Raw genomic sequence first — 24,542 nt, forward strand, 5'->3', positions numbered from 1 at the left:
TTCTTGTCTTATTACATTCAAACATAGACACACTTACACACACACTTTTTAATTACAATTTGTATTGTTTTTAGTTATTTTAAATATGTTTTATATATTTTAACTAAATAATTATAGGTCATTTATCAATTATCTGTTTATTTTAATTTACAATATTAATATTAATTACTTATCAAGTAATTAATGTCTGTCTTTGTTTAAAAATAATCTCTCTCTCTCACTCTCTCTCTCTCTCTATATATATATATATATATATACATACTCTCTCTCTCTCACTCTCTCTCTCTCTCTCTCTCTCTCTCTCTATATATATATATATATACATACTCTCTCTCTCTCTCTCTCTCTCTCTCTATATATATATATATATATATATATATATATATATATATACATACATCCATACATATATACCAATAAATGATAAATATAAAGCAATAAATCACCAGATTAAGACATTCCCGTTCATTGCAAAATGACTGTCTTTATTTAAAAATAATCTCTCTCACTCTCTCTCTCTCTCTCTCTCTCTCTCTCTCTCTCTCTATATATATATATATATATATATATATATATACATACTCTCTCTCTCTCTCTCTCTCTATATATATATATATATATATATATATATATATATATATATATATATATATATATATACATACATACATACATATATACCAATAAATGATAAATATAAACCAATAAATGACCAGATTAAGACATTCCCGTTTATTAGAGCAGTGTATACAGAGTTAACTTGCAGTTGGAAGTTGAGTGGAAAGATGCAACTATTTGGAAAGAACTGTGCCAAAGAGAGGAATCCACAATGACCTACTTATTTCCCTCTGTGAAGGAGCTGCCTTGTTCCCCTGACCCAAATGATGCAACTTATTTGCCTCTCATCTCAGCATCACACACTGTAACAAAATGCATGTGTGTTTTGCAATTGAGTCACAAGTAGTATTGCGTACATCATATTCAGTTTCATGTCTTTCACTTTAAATGCTAAAAAAGTTATTTTTGCTTTGGTAGAGTTCACATTTGCTCAGCACTTTCTTTATTTAGTTATATCAGTCTTAAACAGCACTGGAGGATTGCTTTAATTGGGCATCTATGTGATTGAGAATATATGAAGAAAGTGAATCCAAAACACAAACAAGGTTACACAATCCCAGCTTAGGTTTTGTTGTTGTTTGAATTTTTCGACCGCTCCAACCAGCATGGATAGTAGGATAAAACAGAGAGCGTTTGTATATTTATGTGTGTAAATGAGAGAGGGAGGTGTGTGTTTGTTGGAATATTATTCTGAGCTGGTGTTTAACCCTTGGCCCTTTTTCCGCCCCTCCACCTCACAGCCCAGAGGCAGCAGAGTCCAGACAGGAGGGGCACTGTTGTTACGAATGACTAACTTCATACCTCTGTGTGTATGTGGGTGTGTGTGTGTGTGTGTGTGGCCTCTCTGTGAGATGCATTTAAATGTATTTTCAGAAATGTCAGACACTCATATATCTAAACTGTACCAGCGGCACTGAACTGACGCTCCCTGTTGTGACAGGTAATGTGACAGGAGAGTATTGCTGTTTACATATTGACATTTCTAAATAGTAATTTTTAAAATTCTTGTCCCACAATCGTACAGCAAGTTTAATTTCAAACTGTAGAATTAGTGTAAAGCTAAAATAACATGGCTTTAGTATTCAAGGGTTTTCAGTGTCCCATGATTCAGTTTATGTATTGGCAATGGCAAGTACTCATTATCACTGCATATAATGGGAGGATTTGCAAGCTTGCATAACTCAGCACTGAACAAAACACTGCCATTTGGAGAAGTGAGTGGATTCTTAAACCCCTCTGATTGGCCATTGTGTTCCAGAAAACAGATATGTCTGTGATTGGCTACACTGCTCAATGCTGCGAAACACCTCTAAATAGAAAATTTTGATGCTCTTTTGAGCACAAAAACAAATACACACTGGAGTTTTTGCCAGATCTGTTTTGCCAATATCCAATTTTTACATCTGCAACTGAGGGTGCTCTTGCTTTCATTTGAGGGTGCATGATGTAACTCTGATTATGAGCTTTGTGTGCTTCACTTCAATGTAGAGTTCACTGCTCTCATCCTCTGGCCTTGAGACACACCTCCCCTAGTGACCAGTGTCCAGACCCTTGTCCTGTTCGGCCTGTTTGTTTTTTTCGAACTGTTTGGAAAAGAAAGAGTGCTTGTTTCTGGTTTGGGTGTCGATGTCGAACTGTTACATCGCACCCATGCATGAGCAAACAGTTTATTTCTGGCCCTCACTGTGTTCTGTGAACTCATGCCCAATCCCAGGGACAGCCATGGAGAACCTGTCAAATATATTCCTTTTTGCTCTGAATTAAACTTTTTTTATAGTGTCAGCCCTTTCTGAAAGCGTTAGATAAGGAATCAGTATGAAAATTTACATTACATTTACATTTAATCATTTAGCAGACGCTTTTATCCAAAGCGACTTACAAATGAGAACAATAGAAGCAGTCAGGTCAACAAGAGAACAACAACAGTATACAAGTGCCATGACAACTCTCAGTTAGTCTAGTATAGAACGCATAGCCAGGGTTTTTTTTTTGTTTTTTATTTATTTATTTTTTTAATTAAAAGACAAGAAAAGGAAAAGTGCTAGTGTTAGTTGGTTAAGTGCAGGCGAAAAAGATGAGTCTTTAGCTGTTTCTTGAAAATGAGTAAAGACTCAGCTGTACGAATTGAGATTGGGAGGTCATTCCACCAGCTGGGCACAGTCCAGGAAAAGGTCTGTGAGAGTGATTTTGAACTTCTTTCCTCTTCTTTCCTTCTTTCTTCTCATCTTCTTTCCTCATCTTCTCAGTTGGCTTGGCCATTTTACAGGAACAGGCTGGCCAGTATAACATCAATAGGTAGGACTTACAGTACATTTAGAGAACTTCATGTGAGCTGATGTTCTGTCTGTCATGTGATATGTAGAACTGAAAAGGTACTAGGGCATTTTCCGTTCAAGTTCCCCTGCACTGCCAGATTACTGGCCAGTTAGGAGTCAATAATGCTCCCAGTATGAGCAATATTGGATCTCAGAATCAGAATGAGCTTTATTGCCAGGTATATTTACACATACGAGGAATTAGTTTTCGTGACAGAAGCTCCGCAGTACAACAGAATGACAGCGACAGAACATAAAACACATAATAAAAGAATATAAAAATACAAAAAATACAAATAAGTAGATAAGGAATGACAATATACAAATTGACAATTGTAGGCAGGTATATTACAAAAATGCAGTTATGTATGTACATGTATATTATGTGCAAAATTTAAGTGTATACTAAGTATGTGTGTTAGATAAATTAAGTGTATGTGTATATAAATATAAAGTGTAGTGTGTTCAGTGTGTTCAGTGTGTATCAGCTGTTCATAAGATGGATTGCCTGAGGGAAGAAACTGTTCCTGTGTCTGGTCGTTCTGGTGCTCAGTGCTCTGTAGCGTCGACCAGATGGCAACAGTTCAAAGAGGGAGTGTGCTGGATGTGAGGGGTCCAGAGTGATTTTAACAGCCCTTTTGCTCACTCTGGATAAGTACAGTTCTTGAATAGATGGGAGAGTTGAACCGATGATTCGCTCAGCAGTCCGGACTACCCTCTGTAGTCTTCTAAAGTCAGATTTAGAAGCTATTTAGATCTCAGTTATGAACCGAAAGGTTGTTGGTTCAAACCCTGCAAGTAACATTGAACCATCATTCACCAGTAAGTCCCACTGAGCTCTTAAGTATTCAGTAACACCAGGTTGTTCTAGGAGTAAGGTTCTTCCGATAAGTGGATACAATTGTCAGTATGATCTCTTTCACATTGCTCAATTGGAGTTTTTCAGTCTTTTTTTTTTTAGCAATACCTGCACTTGATTTATCTCTCTGAAGACCTGTTCTTCTTGTTCAGCAAGTCTTTTTGACTCTAGTGAGTCAAGGTTGTTGTTAGTGAAACACAATGTGCTTAAAGGGATAGTTCACAGAAAAAATTAACATTTTCATCATTTACTCACCCTCATCTCGATACACTCAAGACTTTTGTTCATCTCTAAAACACAAATGTTATATTTTTCAGTTTCCACTGAAAGCTCATTCCAAACTGAGTAATTTATGAATTTAAATTAAATGTCCTTTTTAAGGCACTGATGGGCAGCTTGCAAATTATGGACAACATACAGTTATTTTTGTATATAATAGTTGACAAGCTGTATTTTGTTTTATATCTGGCAGTAATAGATTCATTTGTTTTAAGTATTATAATGGCTTTAATTACAATAATGATTTTAATGATTTTAGGTATTATAATGGATAAACAAGACCTAGACATTTTATACATATTTACAACCCGAATTCCGGAAAAGTTGGGACATTTTTTAAATTTTAATAAAATGAAAACTAAAGGAATTTCAAATCACATGAGCCAATATTTTATTCACAATAGAACATAGATAACGTAGCAAATGTTTAAACTGAGAAATTTCACACTTTTATCCACTTAATTAGCTCATTTAAAATTTAATGCCTGCTACAGGTCTCAAAAAAGTTGGCACGGGGGCAACAAATGGCTAAAGCAAGCAGTTTTCAAAAGATTCAGCTGGGAGAACATCTAGTGATTAATTAAGTTAATTGATATCAGGTCTGTAACATGATTAGCTATAAAAGCTTTGTCTTAGAGAAGCAGAGTCTCTCAGAAGTAAAGATGGGCAGAGGCTCTCCAATCTGTGAAAGACTGCGTAAAAAAATTGTGGAAAACTTTAAAAACAATGTTCCTCAACGTCAAATTGCAAAGGCTTTGCAAATCTCATCATCTACAGTGCATAACATCATCAAAAGATTCAGAGAAACTGGAGAAATCTCTGTGCGTAAGGGACAAGGCCGGAGACCTTTATTGGATGCCCGTGGTCTTCGGGCTCTCAGACGACACTGCATCACTCATCGGCATGATTGTGTCAATGACATTACTAAATGGGCCCAGGAATACTTTCAGAAACCACTGTCGGTAAACACAATCCGCCGTGCCATCAGCAGATGCCAACTAAAGCTCTATCATGCAAAAAGGAAGCCATATGTGATCATGGTCCAGAAGTGCCGTCGTGTCCTGTGGGCCAAGGCTCATTTAAAATGGACTATTTCAAAGTGGAATAGAGTTTTATGGTCAGACGAGTCCAAATTTGACATTCTTGTTGGAAATCACGGACGCCGTGTCCTCCGGGCTAAAGAGGAGGGAGACCTTCCAGCATGTTATCAGCGTTCAGTTCAAAAGCCAGCATCTCTGATGGTATGGGGGTGCATAAGTGCATACGGTATGGGCAGCTTGCATGTTTTGGAAGGCTCTGTGAATGCTGAAAGGTATATAAAGGTTTTAGAGCAACATATGCTTCCCTCCAAACAACGTCTATTTCAGGGAAGGCCTTGTTTATTTCAGCAGGACAATGCAAAACCACATACTGCAGCTATAACAACAGCATGGCTTCGTCGTAGAAGAGTCCGGGTGCTAACCTGGCCTGCCTGCAGTCCAGATCTTTCACCTATAGAGAACATTTGGTGCATCATTAAACGAAAAATACGTCAAAGACGACCACGAACTCTTCAGCAGCTGGAAATCTATATAAGGCAAGAATGGGACCAAATTCCAACAGCAAAACTCCAGCAACTCATAGCCTCAATGCCCAGACGTCTTCAAACTGTTTTGAAAAGAAAAGGAGATGCTACACCATGGTAAACATGCCCCGTCCCAACTATTTTGAGACCTGTAGCAGAAATCAAAATTGATATGAGCTCATTTTGTGCATAAAATTGTAAACTTTCTCAGTTTAAACATTTGCTATGTTATCTATGTTCTATTGTGAATAAAATATTGGCTCATGTGATTTGAAAGTCTTTTAGTTTTCATTTTATTAAAATTTAAAAAACGTCCCAACTTTTCCGGAATTCGGGTTGTAAGTTTTTATGAAGTCCTAATCTTTGGTCAACCCATACAGTGGTTTCATAAAAATACAATAACAAATTCCAGATATCAGTATCGATCATTCACTTATTAAACTTATTTATCTTATAATATAAAATAATGGATCGGTACCGGTCACAACATAACAATTGGATTTAATTTATAATCAATATACTGAAATATACATTTTCTATATCAAATACATTTCATCCTGTTTCTCTCAACCAACCTCAATTACCTGACATTATTAAATATTTATAAATCCTTTTGACCCATCTTTCACCATCCATCAGTTGATGGTCTGTTTTTTTATAAGCTTTTTTTTTTTTTTATGAAATATTTAAAAACATTAGATATTAATGTTATATATAGAAGCCCTTCAAAAATTCAACTGAAAAACGTTCAACAGAAGGACAGTGCAGTGTATCAGCATTGCCCTCTCAGACACACTTCGTTACCACTACTTGCTTCCCACTCAAGTAAAGTTGTTGAAAGCCTGGCGCCGATGTTAACTTTAAGATGTCTCCGAAAAATGCTGAGTTTGAATGACATCAGCACTTGAGTCAGTCTGGGACTGGGTGATAACTTACTCATCACCTGTTTCTCATCTTAATGAAAGGCAAAATATGCTCATCTCAGCGAAAATGAACAGATGACATGCAGGTACTTGAAAGGTATTAGACATATCGCCCTTTCTCCCTACTCATACTGAGTAACATTGCTTTGCTTACGCCATCTCTGCTGCTGTTGAAGGAGACTGTGTTTAATTTGCAGTCTTGTCTATACTGCTGTGATTATCTGCAAATTGGTTTGATTAGCTGAGACAGCAGTAGTCTTATCTACTTTTATGTTGATTGAATGCAGTATTCATACATGTTGCTTTTGGCATTCATAAGATGCTTGTGTCTTGAAGTTTGCTGAATAAGCTTTTCCTGTGGATTTCTTTGAATTAACTTCTAGCCCCAATCAGGATTCAGTCACATAAAAATGAATGTAAAACATCTCAATTATTATTTTCAGTATCCCCAGAAATGGCTATTAATATGATATACTAGTAGAAATTTTTCTGTTAAAGGGGACACCGGATATGGAACTTCTGAACTTTTTAACGAGTTCTGAAATGCTATTTATTCCTTTAATGGGGAACCTGAATTTCCAGCATCATTGCTCCAGTCTTCACAGTGTCACATGATCCTTCAGAATTCATTCTAATATGCTGATTTGCTGCTCAAGAAACGTGTCATACTATTATCTATGTTGAAAACAGTAATATTTTTGTGGAAAGTGTGATACTTTTTTCAGGACACTTTGATCTTTTGTAACTTTATTACCGTCACCTTGATCAATTTAATGCATATTTTCCGAATAAAAGTATTAATTTCTCATCTCCTCATCGCATGTTCTGGCTCTTTGATGGTTACATGGTCTCTCACGCCGACAGACCGGTTCTATAGCTTGCGCCATATGTGGGGTGAGCTGTCATTGCACGCTTGACTGCAGCTCAGAGCAATGCGTCAGAAGTCACGCTCGCTCTTCACGTACCTAACAGTTCTGTTTGCTTTACTGAGTGTGTCTCTCTTGTGAGGCTGATGTCATGTCACTTTGCAGCTACTGTTTAGTATGCTTTATTCTGCAGCTGGTAAATGCATAGCGCAGGCAGCTGCATCATGGTGCCACAATGCAGGACTTTGTTCAAAAGTGCTGATTGTGCTTTTAAGAAGTCAGACTGAGATGTTCCCCCTCCCACCAGTTCGTTCTCTCCAGACAGTCGCGAAGCAGGAGTGGGTATGTATTTGAGTATGAGGATGTGTTTCTTTCACTTGCCCTAAATGGGACGTTTTCTCACAAATCAACCCTTATTTTTGCACAATTATATAACCTCCGCAAAAGAGTCTCTGCTCTCTCTCCTCCAGGTAAGGAAATAAAGATTTCTTCCAAATAGGAATAATGATCAGTAAATGAGGAGGGGGTTCAAGTAGCACAGGGGCCCAGACATTTCCTTAAATAGAGCTCTCTGCGCTCAAATCCGCAGACTCAAGGCTCACATTCCAGAATAGCTCCGGCTGTGACATTCTGCGCCATTTGAGCACACACATAACCCCTGAAACATCCACAGGTAGACTAAATCGATGTTCCATTCCAGTGAGGCTTTTACAGATGCTACAGTCGTCGGATTACAGTGGCATTTTATGCCAGAGGTTGTCCCCAAAATTTCCTTGAGGAAAGAAAAGTCTGTGAAGGATAATTTTTAGGCTAGTTTTCTGGAAACTTATGAATTTCACTTGGGACTTGATCAAAAGTTGATGTTTTTTCCCACCTCATACTATTTATTACTTGATCATTTTTATCAATTTTTTTATTTATCGGTATCGGTCAACATTGGATATTTGCACATGGTATTAAATGTGCAAGCTCATTTCCTTTATTTTCTCCTTTAACAGCTTTTATGGCTGTTACGGTTGTCAGGGTTAAAATGGCACTTCCTGCCTGTTGTTGTCTTGTCTGGAGGGCATGAATGGAGCAGGTTTTTGGAGGCCTCATTATTGCTTCATTATTGTAATTATGGTGGAATTTTTCATAGTTGACATATTTTTGCGGTTGTTGTTGTCTCAGAGATTATCACAGATAATCAAAATATCGGAATGGTTCTTTTTTTCAGGATCAGGCCAAACCTGTTTTTGCACTACAGTTCGTTTGGTTCAGGATGGAAAACGCGGAGCTCATTTGCACAGGTTGAAAGCTCGTATGGGCTCAGATAGAGAAGATCAGATAGAGAAAATGCTTCGGGGTCAGTCTTGAATGGGCTCACATGTGGGCTGTGACGAGCTTCCTGCATTTGAGAGTGAGAGCTCATCATCCGTACTGAACAATAGAGACGTGCAACAGATGACTTGGAGCCACGGTGACTGCTGTGTCTAGTGACAGAGGCAGGTGTTTCCCACTTTGTTGTCTGTCCAGCTGAGCTCAACGGATAGTTCGTCTGTGCTGCTATTTCCAATGTCAAACAGGATTAGTAGCCATAAATATCACTGGCTTGAAGGAAGAGAGGAAGAAAGTGTACTCTCCAGCAAAGACAAACTCTCAGCACAGAGCGCCTGCCAAGCCAAAATTAGAACTGTCGACCTCATTCTCTAATTTCTACAGCAGACGTAACATTTGGTGATTGTGTGCGAAAAGGAACTGACGACGGACGGGCTGAAGTTGCATGCGTACAGCCTCTGGGTAATTAATTCAGCTGACCGAGGGCAACTCTGTCTGTGTAGGCGTCAGAATGTCAGGGCCTTTGAGACAGACAGAGGCAGACCATTCCACCAAAACTGCACTTGTGCCAGAGTTGGTAGTGTGGCTAACCTCCACAAGTGTAACTGGCCTGAGAGCCGAATAATGACGTAACTGCCTGTTACAAACATAACATCATGGTCTTTGTCGAAGTTGTTGAAGCTGCACTTTTAAGTTATTTGTAACAAAAATTTGTATGAAACTATTTATATGTAATTTTTTTTAATTAATGAAGCTTTATATGTATTTGTCTGTATATAATTATTTATATATACCATTTTATGTATTAAAATTATTTATGTATATACATATATGCGTTTTAATATTAAATAATTGAATTAAATATTATACTTCCTAATTAATTAAATGTGTATATATATATATTTCTGTGATTATGAAATTATATACATAAATATCAAAAATAAATTCTATACAATGATTTATATATGTATACATACACTCATACACGTTTGAAATATTTTAATAAGATTTTAACAAACTAAATATTTGACTTATTTTATTTATAAAAATATTTCATATTTTAATAAATTCTATGCAGAAATATAATTTTATTGTACATATAAAGTACATTTGAATATTTTATTTTAGTAAATTAATTCTGTATAAAAATAATTTATTTGTAAAAAAATAACACAAAAATTACATATTAAATATAAAAACAATATTAATATAGATATATTTATCATTTTGGATATCATTTCCATTTTTAGGATGCTAAAGACAACTTTTATATACTTAAATGTACTTAAATGTGGTTTTTAATTAATTAATATATAAATTATATAAAGTTAATACACTTTTATATGCCCTCAGCTAGAAATAACACTAGTAAACAGAGACTCCGATGCTATATGGGCATCTTCATCTTGGAAATGGAAAGGGGTATCAGTGGTATTCTCATCTGAATGGCTCGACCTTATTGCTATACATGTAAAGCTTTAAGTGCACTGTAAGGCCCAGACAGGGTGCTGGTGGGGTCCAGGCATGTGTAGACCTGTACAGACTGAGCTGTTGCCTGTTAAAGCTGCTCCTGAGGAAAGGTGGGGCCACTGAAGTTCAACAGGGGCTTCTTACACTCTTTCTTTATCTCTCTTTCTCTGCCAACTAAAACGTAAGCATCTCCATGAGCTTCGCACATGCTCCCGTGGGTGTCATTTCAGTATAACACAGGTCGATTGGGTCATTTTTTCAATCTTCCCTTAGTTACTTCTTGGAGTGTCATCTTACGCTTTTCTTTCAGCTTCCCACTCACAGGACTGTCTAAGAGTCCAGAATCCTGGGAATCTTTTAAGTGCTGCTTTGTCCTTCACATGGAAGCATTTCCACTGGACATTAGGTGGAATGCGGCTTGGTTTAGCCATACGATAATTCTCCCTTCTTTATTTCTTTCTTTCTTTCTCTTCCCCTCCCTTTCCTTTCTCCACATCATTGATGCTCCATATTTACCTCCACCCACTACTCTGCTGAATGCATTAGATCTTGGAGAGCCCGTTTAAGGAAGTGTTTGCTGAAGTAGTGTTGAGGGGGATGATCTCAAAAAGAAGGTATGTGTCTAACCAGCGTCGTTTCGGATGCAGCGCACCCCATTCGGAAACTGTGCATTCTTCTGTTGGACCTGTGGTATGCCAGCACATTCCACACTGCTGAGCTGGAGCAAGCAGCCAGAGGGATGGGTGGGGCAGCTCTCTCTCTCTCGTTCTCTCTTGTGTTCTTTCTCTTCTCACTCTATAGCCACTTTTTCCAAATAGGCCATTTTTCCTTTCCCCACTTTCCCTCCTGGAAAAATCTTCTCGATGCAAGTTCATACTGTGTCCACAGACCAATTCCAGTGTTGTTTTTCCCTTATAAGTGGAAAAATTACAGACAGACCTCATTTTAGACCTTCTGATGTGTTATACAGCAGGTTTGGTTGCGTCTGGTTCCTGTGTCTGGTTCGTATTGGCATTATTTTTGAATCTGAGCTAAGGTTGTGTGTCCAAGAGATTTAAGAGTGGTGCATCATCCTCCCAGGATCTTGTTGCGTCCTTACTGTGTAGACTCAACAATTTTAAAAAAGGAATGATCCCATTCTATACCAACTCTTCCCGTTTGTTGTGCTGACTAGAGAAATGTTGGACAATAGTTGAGGCCAGGATCACCATGGATGCAGCCACATTATGAACTTTACCAAGAGACACCATGTTATTACCACAGTGTTGTTTTTAATACTGTAAAAAATATGTTATTGCTTCTCAAGAACTTAGTATACACTTTAAAAGCTTAGGGTAGTTAAGTTTTATTTAATTTTTTAAATTAATAAATTTATTACAAAATATTTGTATTTTAAATAAATGACATTCTTTTAAACTTTCTAAATTGAATGCACGCATCCAAAGCGCGCAAACCCGCGCCTCAGAACATGCGCGAATATTAAGCTTTTTCAGAAGTATTGTGTTTGTGCTGGCTGAACGCAGGCTTACTGTATCCCTTGTCTTTTGGTGACCTTCTTGCTGTGTGTCGGCACACAGGGTGCGTGTGCTTCAGCTGATGCAGTCTCTGATGGTCTCATATAAATAGGGTGTTATCACCAGTCCACTGGTGTTTGGAGTCGGTGTTGTGGCTGTCCTATTTTTAGCATGAGAGAATAATGTCTCTGACAAACATAACTCCTCCCATGCAGACATGAGCATGTGCGTGACTGTTTGTATGAATGTGCGTGTGTTTTTATCAGCCGCCAATTGTGTCCCTGGTGTAAATGGAGCATCTGGTGGCATACGATGGGGGTTGAGTGTTATTGAAGCGTGTATCCAGGTCAAGAGGTGCACTGATGTTGTTACAGTGGCCTGCAGGAAGCATATATTCGTTCTCACATTAAAAGTGTCTCAAATTTATCTGATTAAAAGAGGAAAACCTCTGTCTGCGTACGGTTGGCTTGACGTTCTCTAATCTGCACTGCTTGGGTTTAACCATGCGTCCGGTGAACAGCATGCCTGCCTGTGTTTCTCTTTGGTTGTTTGTTAAAGGTCTGTTGATGTAAAAGCATGGTTGTGTTCTATTCATAACACAATTATTTGCTTCATATGTAACATAATCAGAAAGCAAAAATTTATATTGAGCAACGAAATCAGTTGAATAAATTATTCACTGACTGATTGTATGTATTTTACTGTATTTAGTTTTTAAAATTGTAAATTAATCATCTTAATCCATCAAATTATCTAATTAGGCCTAATAATAATTATTGATTTAGTAACTCTGAAGTAATTTCTGAATGAATCTGTGATTTTGAATGAATTCGTTTAATAAATGATTCCTTGATAAATTCACAATAACATACTGTGCTACTTTTACTATTTTTGTCTTAGCCTTACATTGTAGGAATTAGGGTTCTATTGACGATAGTCAGAGATATCGACGATAGCAGATGTCTCTGTCGATAGTCAAGACGATATTAGGCTCATTCTTCTATTAATGTATTAAATAATAATAATTATTATTATTTAAATTTTTATTAGATGGCCTATTATAATTCGGCTATCAGACTTCCCAGCTATTTCACTTCAGCGCCGCATTTCACACACAAACACACAAGCACGCGCATATGAGGTTTAGAGCCTGTAGCTAGTGAAGAAGTCTTCATCCTCAAACAGACGTACATCGTCTGCAGATAAAAGGTATTTTATTGCACTTTAACAAGTATTCTGAATGTCATAGTTGTTAGAACGCATCTCATTCTTGTTTCTGTGGCGGTGTGTCGGGCTCGTCATGAGGCGCACGGTGCGGAGCGCTGTATGACTGATGCAGCAGATCAATTCAACTTAACTCCAAATATATGACCTTACCTGTTTTAAATACTTTATATTTAACATGTTCGTTTATGTCCAATATTAGTGTTAAACTGTTGGACTTTAAATGAAAACTACTATCGATTTTCAGCTTTGACTGATTTTGCAGAACATTTAGATTGATAACTTCTGTGCCCAGATGCGGAAAATTTGTCACAGGACGCACGATATGACAGTTGTGTCTGAATATATATAAACTAGCTGTTTTAAATACAGTATTTTTATATTTAACGTTAGTTTATCAGTAGGTTTGAAAGTATATTTTTTTGATTATTGGTGATTCCATAGACTCTCTTGCGCGCACCTGCGCCGTTTAAAACAAAAAATAGTTATGATACTACAAAAACAAAAAGTCTCTCTCTTACTCCACCCATGCACCATAATATTGTGTATTGTCGATCTCACAGGCTGACGATATGACGATTTGAAAAATGACCATATCGCCCAACACTAGTAGGAATAGAATGATAGTTTGATATTCCAAATTTAGCCAGTGACTTGCTTTGTTCCTGAATGAATCAGTGTTTCGAGTTGACTCACTTATAAAGTCATTTGTTTAGTGAGGCTCAGAAGGAATAGTATCTCAGTGTTTTTTCTCAGACCTCGCTCCTCTGGAGTAGTTTGTGCATAACAATGTGCTGTTGAAGAGCAGCTTCTATTTTAAGCCAGTCGGAAGGTTAAGTGGAAGTGGTGGAGAAATTACAAATTACGACTGAACACAGGGATATTTGAACACTCTGCTCGCTGAGAGCGGGTGCCACGTGGAGTTCACTAGAACGCATTGTTTTACTGTCTTAAAATGACTCAGTGAAGCCCTAAAGAAGGGCTTTCCTCAGACTGACCGCTGTGAATCAACTGTGATTCACAGTCTCTCTGCAAAATGTTGCTTTCACTACATTTCTGTCTCTTTCTACCTTTTTTTTTTTTGGGTCACATCCAACTTTTTCATTCCATTGATTTAGTTAATAGTTGAAACACTTTTTAAATAATGTTAAAGGAGGGCTACTGTTTTTGGGTACATAAGAAGAGACAGAGAAACACGTTTCACCGGCTCCGGGGGTTTGTGATTCGACTGCTAGCTATGAGATATGAATTTGTATGCATTATCTATCTCTGCGATAGAATTAGTAATGTACCTTTTTGGAACTTTACAGCTGGCCAAGTCACAAGACTGTCCATATAAAATAAAATTTACATGTGTGGCTGTTACATGAGATGGTTTTGCAATATTTGGCGAGTAGGTTTTTGCTAATTGTCAGATGTAGGATTCAGTGATGAGCCACATAGAAAAAGCATAGTGTGAAAAAGAGGTCCGATGTCAATCTGGAATCTCTGCGATCTGATCCTGAAGGAAGTGAACGGGGGGATGGTGGCAGAGGAAGTCAGAATCCTTGAGATGAGTAAGCTGCATTGTTTTAGCAGCAGCACTCCCTCTATATCTAGCTGGATGGGTGGAGTGAAGGAAGAAGAACTGCGTAATGATGGAGGAGTGTGGGAGCCATAGAGGAGCTGGCAACCGCTGAGATAGAGCAGGACGCTGGCCAAGTTGAATGATGGGCTCTAATTTTAGTAGAGGAGTGTTGCTGAGGGTCATGAGGACTTTATTACCAGATAAACTCATCACAACCTTTGGCAAAGCACAAACTGAACTGAGCTGAGTGGTGACACATAGTGGTGGACGTACAACCTTCTCTCATCACTCATTGGATGAAACATGAAAATTCACTTGTGTTTCTGACTAAGCACTTTGATCTAATTTTGATTTCAGAAACGTTCTCCTACATATTACCCCCTTAAAGGAGTATTTCATCCAAAAATGAAAATGTTTCTGAAAATCCATTCACCCTCAGTTTATCCGAGATGGAGATGAGTTTGTTTCTACATCAGAAAAGACTTGGAGAAATTTTCCATTACATCACTTGCTCACCAATGGATGCCCTGCAGTGAATGGGTGCCGTCAGAATGAGAGTCCAAACAACTGATACATACCTCACAATAATCCACAAATAAACCACACAACTCCAGTCCATCAATTAATGAGGCAAAAAGCTGCAAAGAAACAAATCCATCATTAAGGCATTATTATAATAATCAATCACTTCTGACCAAAATACCAGTCCATAATCCATAATAACGCTTCCTCCAGTGAAAAAGTCCTTCCCCTGTTGTCCTCTAACACATGTCCACATCTCTACTCTACTCCTATACACACTGATGAAACATTTATGATTCTGTTTCATTACACTAGTAAACATTGTCATTTTTAAGTGCTAAACGTCTCTTGATCTAATGGTAATGATTATTTTCTGCATTTGCATACTGGTGAAAACATTTCATGGTCACATTTAATGATTAAATCAAAAGAAATGCCACTTTTAATTTTTTTTTGACAATTAAATGCAAATTCTCATTACCATAATGCATCCAGATTATATTTTTGTAGGGTTTTGTTGTGTAGTTTTTAAGTCCAGATCATCATCTTTACTTGTGAATGTGAACTTTCACGTGAAATTACAGTTGAACATTTGGTTTTCAACCACTGAAAATGGGTAATATTTAACAATCTGAATATGGAGTGTCATTAAGCTCCCCATATCTATGGGACTGAATGATATAGTGCCTTGACCACTGAAAATGTGTACAATTTTAACGATTTACTCCTTTAGCCATATTGAAATTCCAATATCTCTGTAACTGAACCATATAGGGCCTTAATTATGGAGATTCCAAAAGGAAAGTTTAACACCCAGTATGTAAAAAGGCATTAAAATATCTTAAATATTTCTTGAATTACAGCCATGAAAACTTGAAAAGTGCTTTTTCCCCAATTTTGAATGGTCACCATTAGCACATAATACAACAATGATGGCTACAATCAACAGATTTTACTAACAGACCTACCAATCTCTTTATAAATATATCATGATTTTCACATATTTCTGAAGTCATACCCGGATTACTCCGCAAATATGCATCCATGACATTTAATAGTTTTGCTTTTATCACTATACATGTTTATCTTTCTTGACAAAAAATACTAGCAAAATAACAAATTTGAGCAGGGGAAGTTTCTGAAATTTGGTTGATTTGACACAGAATGACCCTATTTTTCCTATAGTTAATTTCTGAGGCACATTATAATAGGTTGCGTGACCCTGGTAATGAATAGTGTCCCCACCGAATACTTAAAATGCAGCAGTTATTTTAAAGGAAGAGTAAAAACAGGGATGACTTTGCTCATATTATTTTTTCCAGGAATATATCACTGTGTACCTCCCATGTACAATGCAATAAACCACATCTCTTCTACGTTAAACTCCTTTTTTTTTTCTTTTTCTTTTTTGAAGGTGTTCTTTCTGGAAACATATGCAAAACTTTGAAGTTATTTTATTTTATTTTTAAGATCTTTTCTGTAAACCTGTGCTAACTTTTTAACTTTTTGTTTTTCTTATTTTGCAGTGGTGATCAGTCAGTGGCAGAGTGAGTCGAAAGAACGGGTCATCTCTCTGGTTCTGACCCACCTGCCTCTCCTTAAACCAGGCAACGTCGAGGCCAAAGTGGAGTACATGAGTCTTCTGCCGAAGATCTTGGGCCACACCATCGAACTTGGCCGGCACTTAGAAGAAAGCAGGCAGCTTCTGTCCTATGCCCTCATCCACCCCGCAACCTCCCTCGAGGACCGGGGGAACCTCGCCCTCTGGCTCAACCATCTGGAGGAGCGGGCGGCTGCCCGAGGAGCCGGAGATTCCCTTGAGCGTGCACCTTCATCTCATCACGGGCAGCCTCCACACCTCTATCCCCACCACCAACGCTATGGGTCAGATGACCGTCTCAACGGCTGGCAGGGCTCGAGGGACTCTGGGCTGGGAAGTTGGCAGCAGCAGCAACAGGGCTGCGAAAACGGGCACCTCTCACTGTACCCATCATCTTCTGTGCCCTCCACTATAAACGCTGTAGGTACAGGCAGTGGGACCAACACAAGTGAGTGAACTAATCTTCATTTTCGGCTTAACATAGGATGCAGTCTGTCTTCCATTTAGTCTGTCTATAACAACAGGTGTTTCATATAAGCTAGCTGCTATTTTGTCTATTTCATCTTTGGCAAGTGAGATTAAAACAGCCGCAGGTCCAGTCTAGCAAGATGTCAACTCTTACAACATTGACATTATTGTGACCATCTCAAATCCCCACTCATTTCCTTCTGGACAGTTCAGATGTTGTATTAATGACTTTGTTTATTTCTCACATTTAGGAGCATTCAGAAGTATCATGAAACGAGAGGAAAAAATGTGTACATGCGGTACTGCCGTGCTGTGGGCATAACAAAGATATTCAGAATGAATATATCTGTGGTCAGAGCATGATATTTCCAGCTAAGAATGCAAGGGTCTTTTTTTCTGATGAAGGAGACAGCTGAGGATATAAATAAGGGCACATTTAAAGCATTGCTCCAGCACCAGATCCTCTTTATTTTTGACTACTTAGGGTACTTAACCGCACAGGACTGGTTTCACAACTCTTCTCCAGCAACGCCAGAATGTAGGCTTCAGAAATGTTATCTTTCTGGTCAAAAAGCTGTTGTTCTTTTGGAACTATTGTGTTAATGATTTAGGGTAACCCTTTGTAAAATTCTTTGCCCAAAAAACTGCCTCCTAACATGCTAACAATGAACAAACTGGAATCTTGTGTGTGGGTACATTACAAAAATTATTTATTTATATATGTTTTTTTATAAATTAATACATTTCGTTTTTTTTTTTTTTTCTCTAAAGCAAATATTATAATGTGTATAGGTATATTAATTATACTTTATAATGAGGGATTCAGTCAGTTCATTTTGGTCCATTTACGGTATCAGATCAACAAAGAGAATTTACTTCTGTACAACAAACCCTTAATCGTGATTGTCTCCTTGACAAAGAACAAAATGTCACATTATATAAGAACATCTTTGAACATAGTAATTTTTTTCCACATGCTCACCATTAGGGCTGCACGAAAATGGGAAAAAATGACATTGCGATATTTTATTTTTCTGCGATATATATTGCGATAGGAAATCTAATCGAATTTTTCTTACAAATAAAAATAGGGTGAGCACACTTACATTCTCATTTTAAATGATTTAAACATCAGAGTATTATTTATATTAGAGTAAATTATTTGTTTGTAACTTTAGGATATGGTTTGAATTGTTAACATATTAACTAACAGGAACTTACCACGAGCAATACTTTTGTTACTATATTTAATAAATAGAACCTTATTGTAAAGTGTTACAGATTTTTTTTATACACCAATTCAGACGTCTCGTGAGTTCAGTGTTGGACAGGTCAGTTGTTTAAACCATTCATTAAATTGAATCGGTTCAAAGGAATCATTAGTTTGCGAATCAGACGTGTACAGCATGCGTTGTGTAATTATGTGGGTTTGACAGCGCAGAAAACATTTCATCACTGGATAGTTTTTTTTTTTTTTGACACCATCGTGTCAATTGATTTTGATTAATATGCGCGAGGGAGAGAGAGCAAGACAGCGCTCGTGTTGTTTGAAGATGGTGAAGGTGAGCGCGCACACGCGGCCTGGGCTCTCTTTCTCGCGCTCTCTCTCTCTCTCTCTCGCTCTCTCCCTCTCTGCCCTGTTAAACTGACAGGACTTAAAAACACATGCAAATGATAAACTTTTACTCTATGATGGTTAAGCTGTGCAATTAATCCGCGAATCACATTCGTCAAGGGCCAGGGAGCAGCTGGCCGGTACGGTTAATGAATAGCGGATCAACTACAACAGCCTACATCGCACATCCTGCGATGTGACTATCGTGGATTCGTACATCGTGATATCGATGCTTAAACGACACACCGTGCAGCCCTACTCACCATTGAACATTTGTAAATTGAATTAGAACAGCATCCAGTGTCCTTCTTTCTTTACTCACACAAATACCCTCTCACCTTCTCAACTAAGTACCACATAGCATCCCAGCTCTTCCCTTTTAAGGTATCCTTTGTGGGGGTTTGTATTTAGGGAAAATGGCTAATATTTGGGGACTGTAATGTAAGCTGGGCACCTATTTTAAACTAGCCTGCGAAGACCTATACATAGTCCAAACATTTACAGCCGCATATAGGAGAAGAGAGAGCTCTTCACACGGCCCATAACGTATCTTCTCCATCTCATTCTCGCTTTGTTTCCTCTTTCCCCTCACCCGCAACAGGGTCGAATATTCCAGAAGAGGAAGACAGGCTCACCTTTTTAGTAGGTGCAATGGAAAAGACTCGCAGCTTGTTTTGTTTGCCAGGTTTTCCCCCCTTAGTGGAAACAAATAAACTTGTGTTGGTTGAGCTAGCTAAAGCAATTTACTGCAGACTGAATCTAAATGCATTTGACATTGGGTTGTGCTTGTTTGCCATGAAAGTTGTTTAAATAATTCAAGTGAGTCTGCTTGAGAATGGAGTCTGATTTCAATAATGCATATTTTACCTGCCACTAGGTATTGGAAACAGGAACTTTTATTCAGAACTGGTTCTAAATAATTCAGACTCTGAGTGTTTCTTCTTTGTGTTCTTTGTTGTGAATCAAAAACATACTGGAGAGCTTTAGCAGTGTAGTCTTCTTCCCAAACGAATGACTCTTATGAGTCGGTTCTTTTAAGTGAATCAAAAATATACTAGAACAGTGTCGTCAGATCCCAAACAATTAAAAAAACATGCAGCTCATAACTTTGTTACTGTTACAGTTGAACTAAATTTAAAACTCTTCTGAAAAAAAAAACCTCAATCTGAAGTACTAAAATTAGTAAAGAAAACTGAAATAAATATAAATGAAAACTAAATACAAATATATAAATAAAAACTTATAGAAATTACAAAAGATGTAATTGACAATTTTTTTTTATGAAAACAAATAAAAGTCCATTCAAAATATTAAATATTATAATAGTTAATAAATAAAACATATATTATTTTAACTACAAATATTTTCAATATTTTTTTTATATTAAAATAATCTCATCATCTGGCAATCATTTTCCAGTTATTTCATTCTCAAAGACAAAATCGGTGATAAAATCGTTAATTTTATCTAGTGGATCGCAATCAATAATGGATTATTATAATAAAGTTCTTCAATTTAAAATTAGAGATGCATGGTATGCAGTGGTGCTCAAATTTGGAATAGATGGTATAACATTTTGAACTCATTATTTATTATTCAAAATAGCCCTGGAATATGAAATCATATCTTGTTGCTCATATTCATTGCAGTCCAAAATAATTTTGCATGCTTAGTGTGACCACCCCGTACAACTCGACTGCCTGATTGTCCACACTGACTTGACAGAAAATAGTACGTTTTAAAATATTCACCCTTATGTCTGCTTCGAGACAACAGAGCTACTAATCATTGCTTTTAAATTTGAAGCTTTTGACAGAAGTTTCCAGAAATATAACAGTCCTGAATTGTTTGTGTTCATGATGATCCCTGTGGCCTGATCTCACGCATGCTGTATGTTTGTTTTCTCGCAGTCCTGTCGGGTGGGCAGCACAGTCCTCTGAGGCGTTCAGTGTCTCTGACCCCTCCGATGAGTGGCGGATCTAACCAGCCTCTGGGGCACGAATGGCTCTCCCAGGAGGACCTGCGTCCCCGCGGGCCGGCCCCCGACCACGCCCCCATCTCTCCTCAGAGCAGCGTGGCGTCCTCGGGCAGCGGAGGCAGCGAGCACCTGGAGGAACACGCTGCTGTCCGAAGTACATTCCATGAGGAGGGCAGCGGGATGAGGGGTGAGCCACGGAATTATGTGCATTTTCAAACTTGACCAAACAGGAGACTATTTTTTATGTTTTAGTAAACAGATCTTAAAAATACATAATTAGTCATGATGAGCCCAGACTTTTAAAAACTAGCACACTCACAATAAATTTTATCCTGCATTGCTTTTCATCCGAAATGATGTGATGTCACTCTCAGATGTGCCGTCATGGCTGAAGAGTCTCCGTCTCCATAAGTACGCTGGGCTCTTCTCCACCTTGACCTATGATGAGATGATGTCACTGACGGAGCAGCAGTTGGAAGCTCAGGTTGGTGTTTTAACCCTTCATGCGTTCCATTGCTACGCTGCAAAAATGACTCTCCTGCTCAATATTTTTGTCTTGGATTCCAGTATAAATAATTAAACATATGTGTTCCTGGTGTGTCAAAAGTGTCAATTTTTCAAAATTGAGATTCATAGATCATCTGAAAGCTGAGTAAATGAGCTTGATATGTTATGATAGGACAATATTTGTCTGAGATAGAACTATTTGAGAATCTGGAATCTGATGGGGCAAAAAAATCTAAATATTGAGAAAATCGACTTTAAAGTGGTCCAAATTAATGTCTTAGCAATCCATATTTATAATCAAAAATTAAGTTATATATATAAATAAATAAATATAAATATATATATCTTTTTTTTTTTTACTGTAGGAAATTTACAAAATATCTTCATGTAGCTTGATCTTTACTTAATATCCTAATGATTTTTGCCATAACACAAAAAAAAACTATCTAGAATTTTGACCCATACAATGTATTTTTGGCTATTGCTACAAATATACCCCAGAGACTTAAGACTGGTTTTGTGGTCCAGGGTCACATATGTAAAATAAGATAGATTTACTTTAAGATATTTTTCAAGATAATATGTCTTGTGTTTAGAGAAATCAATAAAAATGATTAATGATTAAAATATGAAAGAAAAATTGCAAATAGGGTAGGAGAAATACATTTGTTTTCCCTTTTGAATTATATTTATATATCTTACCCTACTAACATTTTATTTCTCTATTTTTAAGCAATTCAAAAGATGTCTTGGCCAAAAATCTAAAAGAAATTGTTTCCATAGTTTATTAACTTGTTCCCTCATTTTAGGTTAATTGTGACTATTTAATTCAATTAAAATGAGGGAACAAATTATTACAACCTGGCCATGATTTAAATAATTTAAAATTCTAATTTTAGTGAAACCATGTTGTTGTTTTTTTTTTACATATAGGCCTTATTGGAAAAGTTAAACAGGCAATTTTTATATGTTAAATTTGGCTATAGATCGGCTATTAATTGAAGGGGAATCTTATATATTTTATCCATCATGTATGTACATATATACATTTGTACATTTTATATGTTGTAGCAGCTTTGCATAGTATGTGAATGTCAGATTTTGAATGTTGTTTTTCTCTGATATAGCAAGTCACCAAAGGGGCACGGCACAAGATCATCATCAGTATTCAGAAGCTGAAAGACAGACAAAACATGCTACGCTGTTTGGAGAAGGTCAGAGCCTCTCTTTCCCCATGTCAGTTTATTCTGACTCATAGTGCACAGACGTATCAATCACAGTCTTTACATTTGCAGTCATTCATACTGAGGTTCAGATTTGGGTTTGAACCTTTACCCTTTCAGTATCCAGCCTTGATCTTTAACTGCAGTTCCACACTAACTCTGAAGCCCAGACCTCTGCCATTATCATTTTCACATGCGCTTTTTATGTGTGTAACTTATTAAATGTCATCTAAGGACAAAATATTCGAAACAACAAGAGACATGAAGGAGCCTGATGTCTAATTTCAGAGCAACCTTTTCATCAAGCTTTCCATCTCGATGCATTTGTAGCATCAGAAATAAGACACCTCCTCCATTTAAAGTTTTAATGTCCCGCATGTGTCGGCCCTGTTAAGAGTCGCACCGTGCGACGGGGAAACAAACATGCTCGTATTTTTGGTAGACCTTTATTTTGTCCTCACATGTCATTTTCTGCCTCATTACATGTCTGAAATATCCTGACAGTTGCCCGTATTGAATTTATGGAAGTGTCTAAAATAATGCTGCACCACAACCTCGAATATAACAACTACGCATGCATCCACTCATTTGTCATCTCTCTGTCTTTCAGGATATTTTGGAGGGAGGGAATCTACGTGCTCCTTTGCAGGAGCTCCACCAGATCATCCAGACACCCATTAAAGCCTGCAGCACAGAGGAGTCTTCACAGCGCCACCTGCTGAGTGCTGAGGGAAAGAGCAGCATCGCCACTTCCCACCTGGGTGGAGGAGAGACGGAGGGCAGCTCAACGGTCATAACTGAAGGAGACATCCCCGCTCAGTTCACTCGCGTCATGGGCAAAGGTTCACACCTAGTTCTTCCCGTAATCTGAGAATCATTCGAGGCTGTTAGGAATGTTTAGGTCACCGCTTTCCTTTTCCAAACAACTTTATCTTACAGACAGAAAAATGGTTCAGAAGATGTCAGACAGAGATTATGTAGTTTACTTCCCTCAACTCTTGTTGAGTTTTCCATAACCATATGAGACAAAGTAATATAGTTTAGCCATTGTGTAAAACGTTTTTTATTTTTGTTTTATACATGTGACTAACCTTTTCTTTGTTTTTGTGACAGTTTGCACACAGCTCCTTGTCTCCGGGTCAGATGAGGAGAACATTAGTTCCTACCTACAGCTTATTGATAAGTGCCTTATCCATGAGGTGAGTGTTCAGGAAATCCAAATAGCCATTAATTAATTTATTAATACATGAAACTTCTTGGTTTTATTGTGAAAAATTCATCTGCTCTTTATTATTCCCAATGAATACAATCAAGTCCTTACTTGTTGAATATCCAGGTCCACTCAGACAAATGTCACATAATGGAAGTAAAATAGTTAGTGAACCGGTGTTGGTTTTTTTTAACCAAAACTATAATTATTAAAAATCGTTTTTCGGTAATTAAAGTAAAGCTGAAATACCTTTAATCAAAAAATGTAAAATGTTTCAAAATGTAAAAACGGCAATCAACTGAAATAAGTTCAAGTCAAAAAATTTTAATGACTCAAACTCAAACAGAAATAAAAATGTAAATTAAAAAAAGCACAGAAAAATTAATCATATAATAATAAATAATAAAAATGGATAATATAAAAGTAACTCAAAATATGTATAAATACTATAATATTTTATATATGTATATTTACAGTCGTCTTATCAGATAAAAGATACTGTATCAGATTAAAAAAATATATATTTCAGATTTTAGGTAGTATGCTAGCATTAGCATGTAAATGATGGCAGCTAATAAATGTAGACTTAAGTTAACTGAGCATTAATTTTGATTTCATGATGCTTAAGCCATTTATTAGGTGTTTTTTTTTCCAAATTGAAGTACAAAAGGTGTTTTAGTTTCTCATGTGAGTCTGTCGAGGTCAGCAGATGGTGAGAATACAGTTCCCTTTTCTGGTTCGTGTTATCCTTATTATTGAAACTTTTGAACAAATGACATGCTAAATTTTAGAATAAGCACACATAGTCCCATTAGACAGTAGGTACAGTATGTTGAGCAGTGTTGAGCTTGAAGGGAAATTGGATTGGAAATGGATTCTCTCACTTCTCTGACGTCTCCCACC

At 37.2% G+C, this 24,542-nt stretch overlaps 1 protein-coding gene across 4 annotated transcripts in view; it reads left to right on the forward strand.

Moving 5' to 3' along the window:
* The window catches only part of LOC132111399 (protein Smaug homolog 1-like), a 36,664-nt gene that overhangs the window by 3,889 nt on the left and 8,233 nt on the right, over positions 1–24,542 (forward strand). For all 4 annotated transcript variants that reach the window (XM_059518664.1, XM_059518666.1, XM_059518665.1 and 1 more), the window contains 6 exons: positions 16,565–17,086; positions 20,632–20,886; positions 21,074–21,183; positions 22,334–22,420; positions 23,040–23,271; positions 23,543–23,628. In XM_059518664.1, coding sequence (XP_059374647.1) covers positions 16,565–17,086; positions 20,632–20,886; positions 21,074–21,183; positions 22,334–22,420; positions 23,040–23,271; positions 23,543–23,628 — 1,292 coding nt within the window. The remainder of the gene's footprint in view (positions 1–16,564; positions 17,087–20,631; positions 20,887–21,073; positions 21,184–22,333; positions 22,421–23,039; positions 23,272–23,542; positions 23,629–24,542) is intronic.

Source organism: Carassius carassius, chromosome 31 (assembly GCF_963082965.1).
Source record: "Carassius carassius chromosome 31, fCarCar2.1, whole genome shotgun sequence".
Taxonomy (NCBI): Eukaryota; Metazoa; Chordata; class Actinopteri; order Cypriniformes; family Cyprinidae; genus Carassius; species Carassius carassius.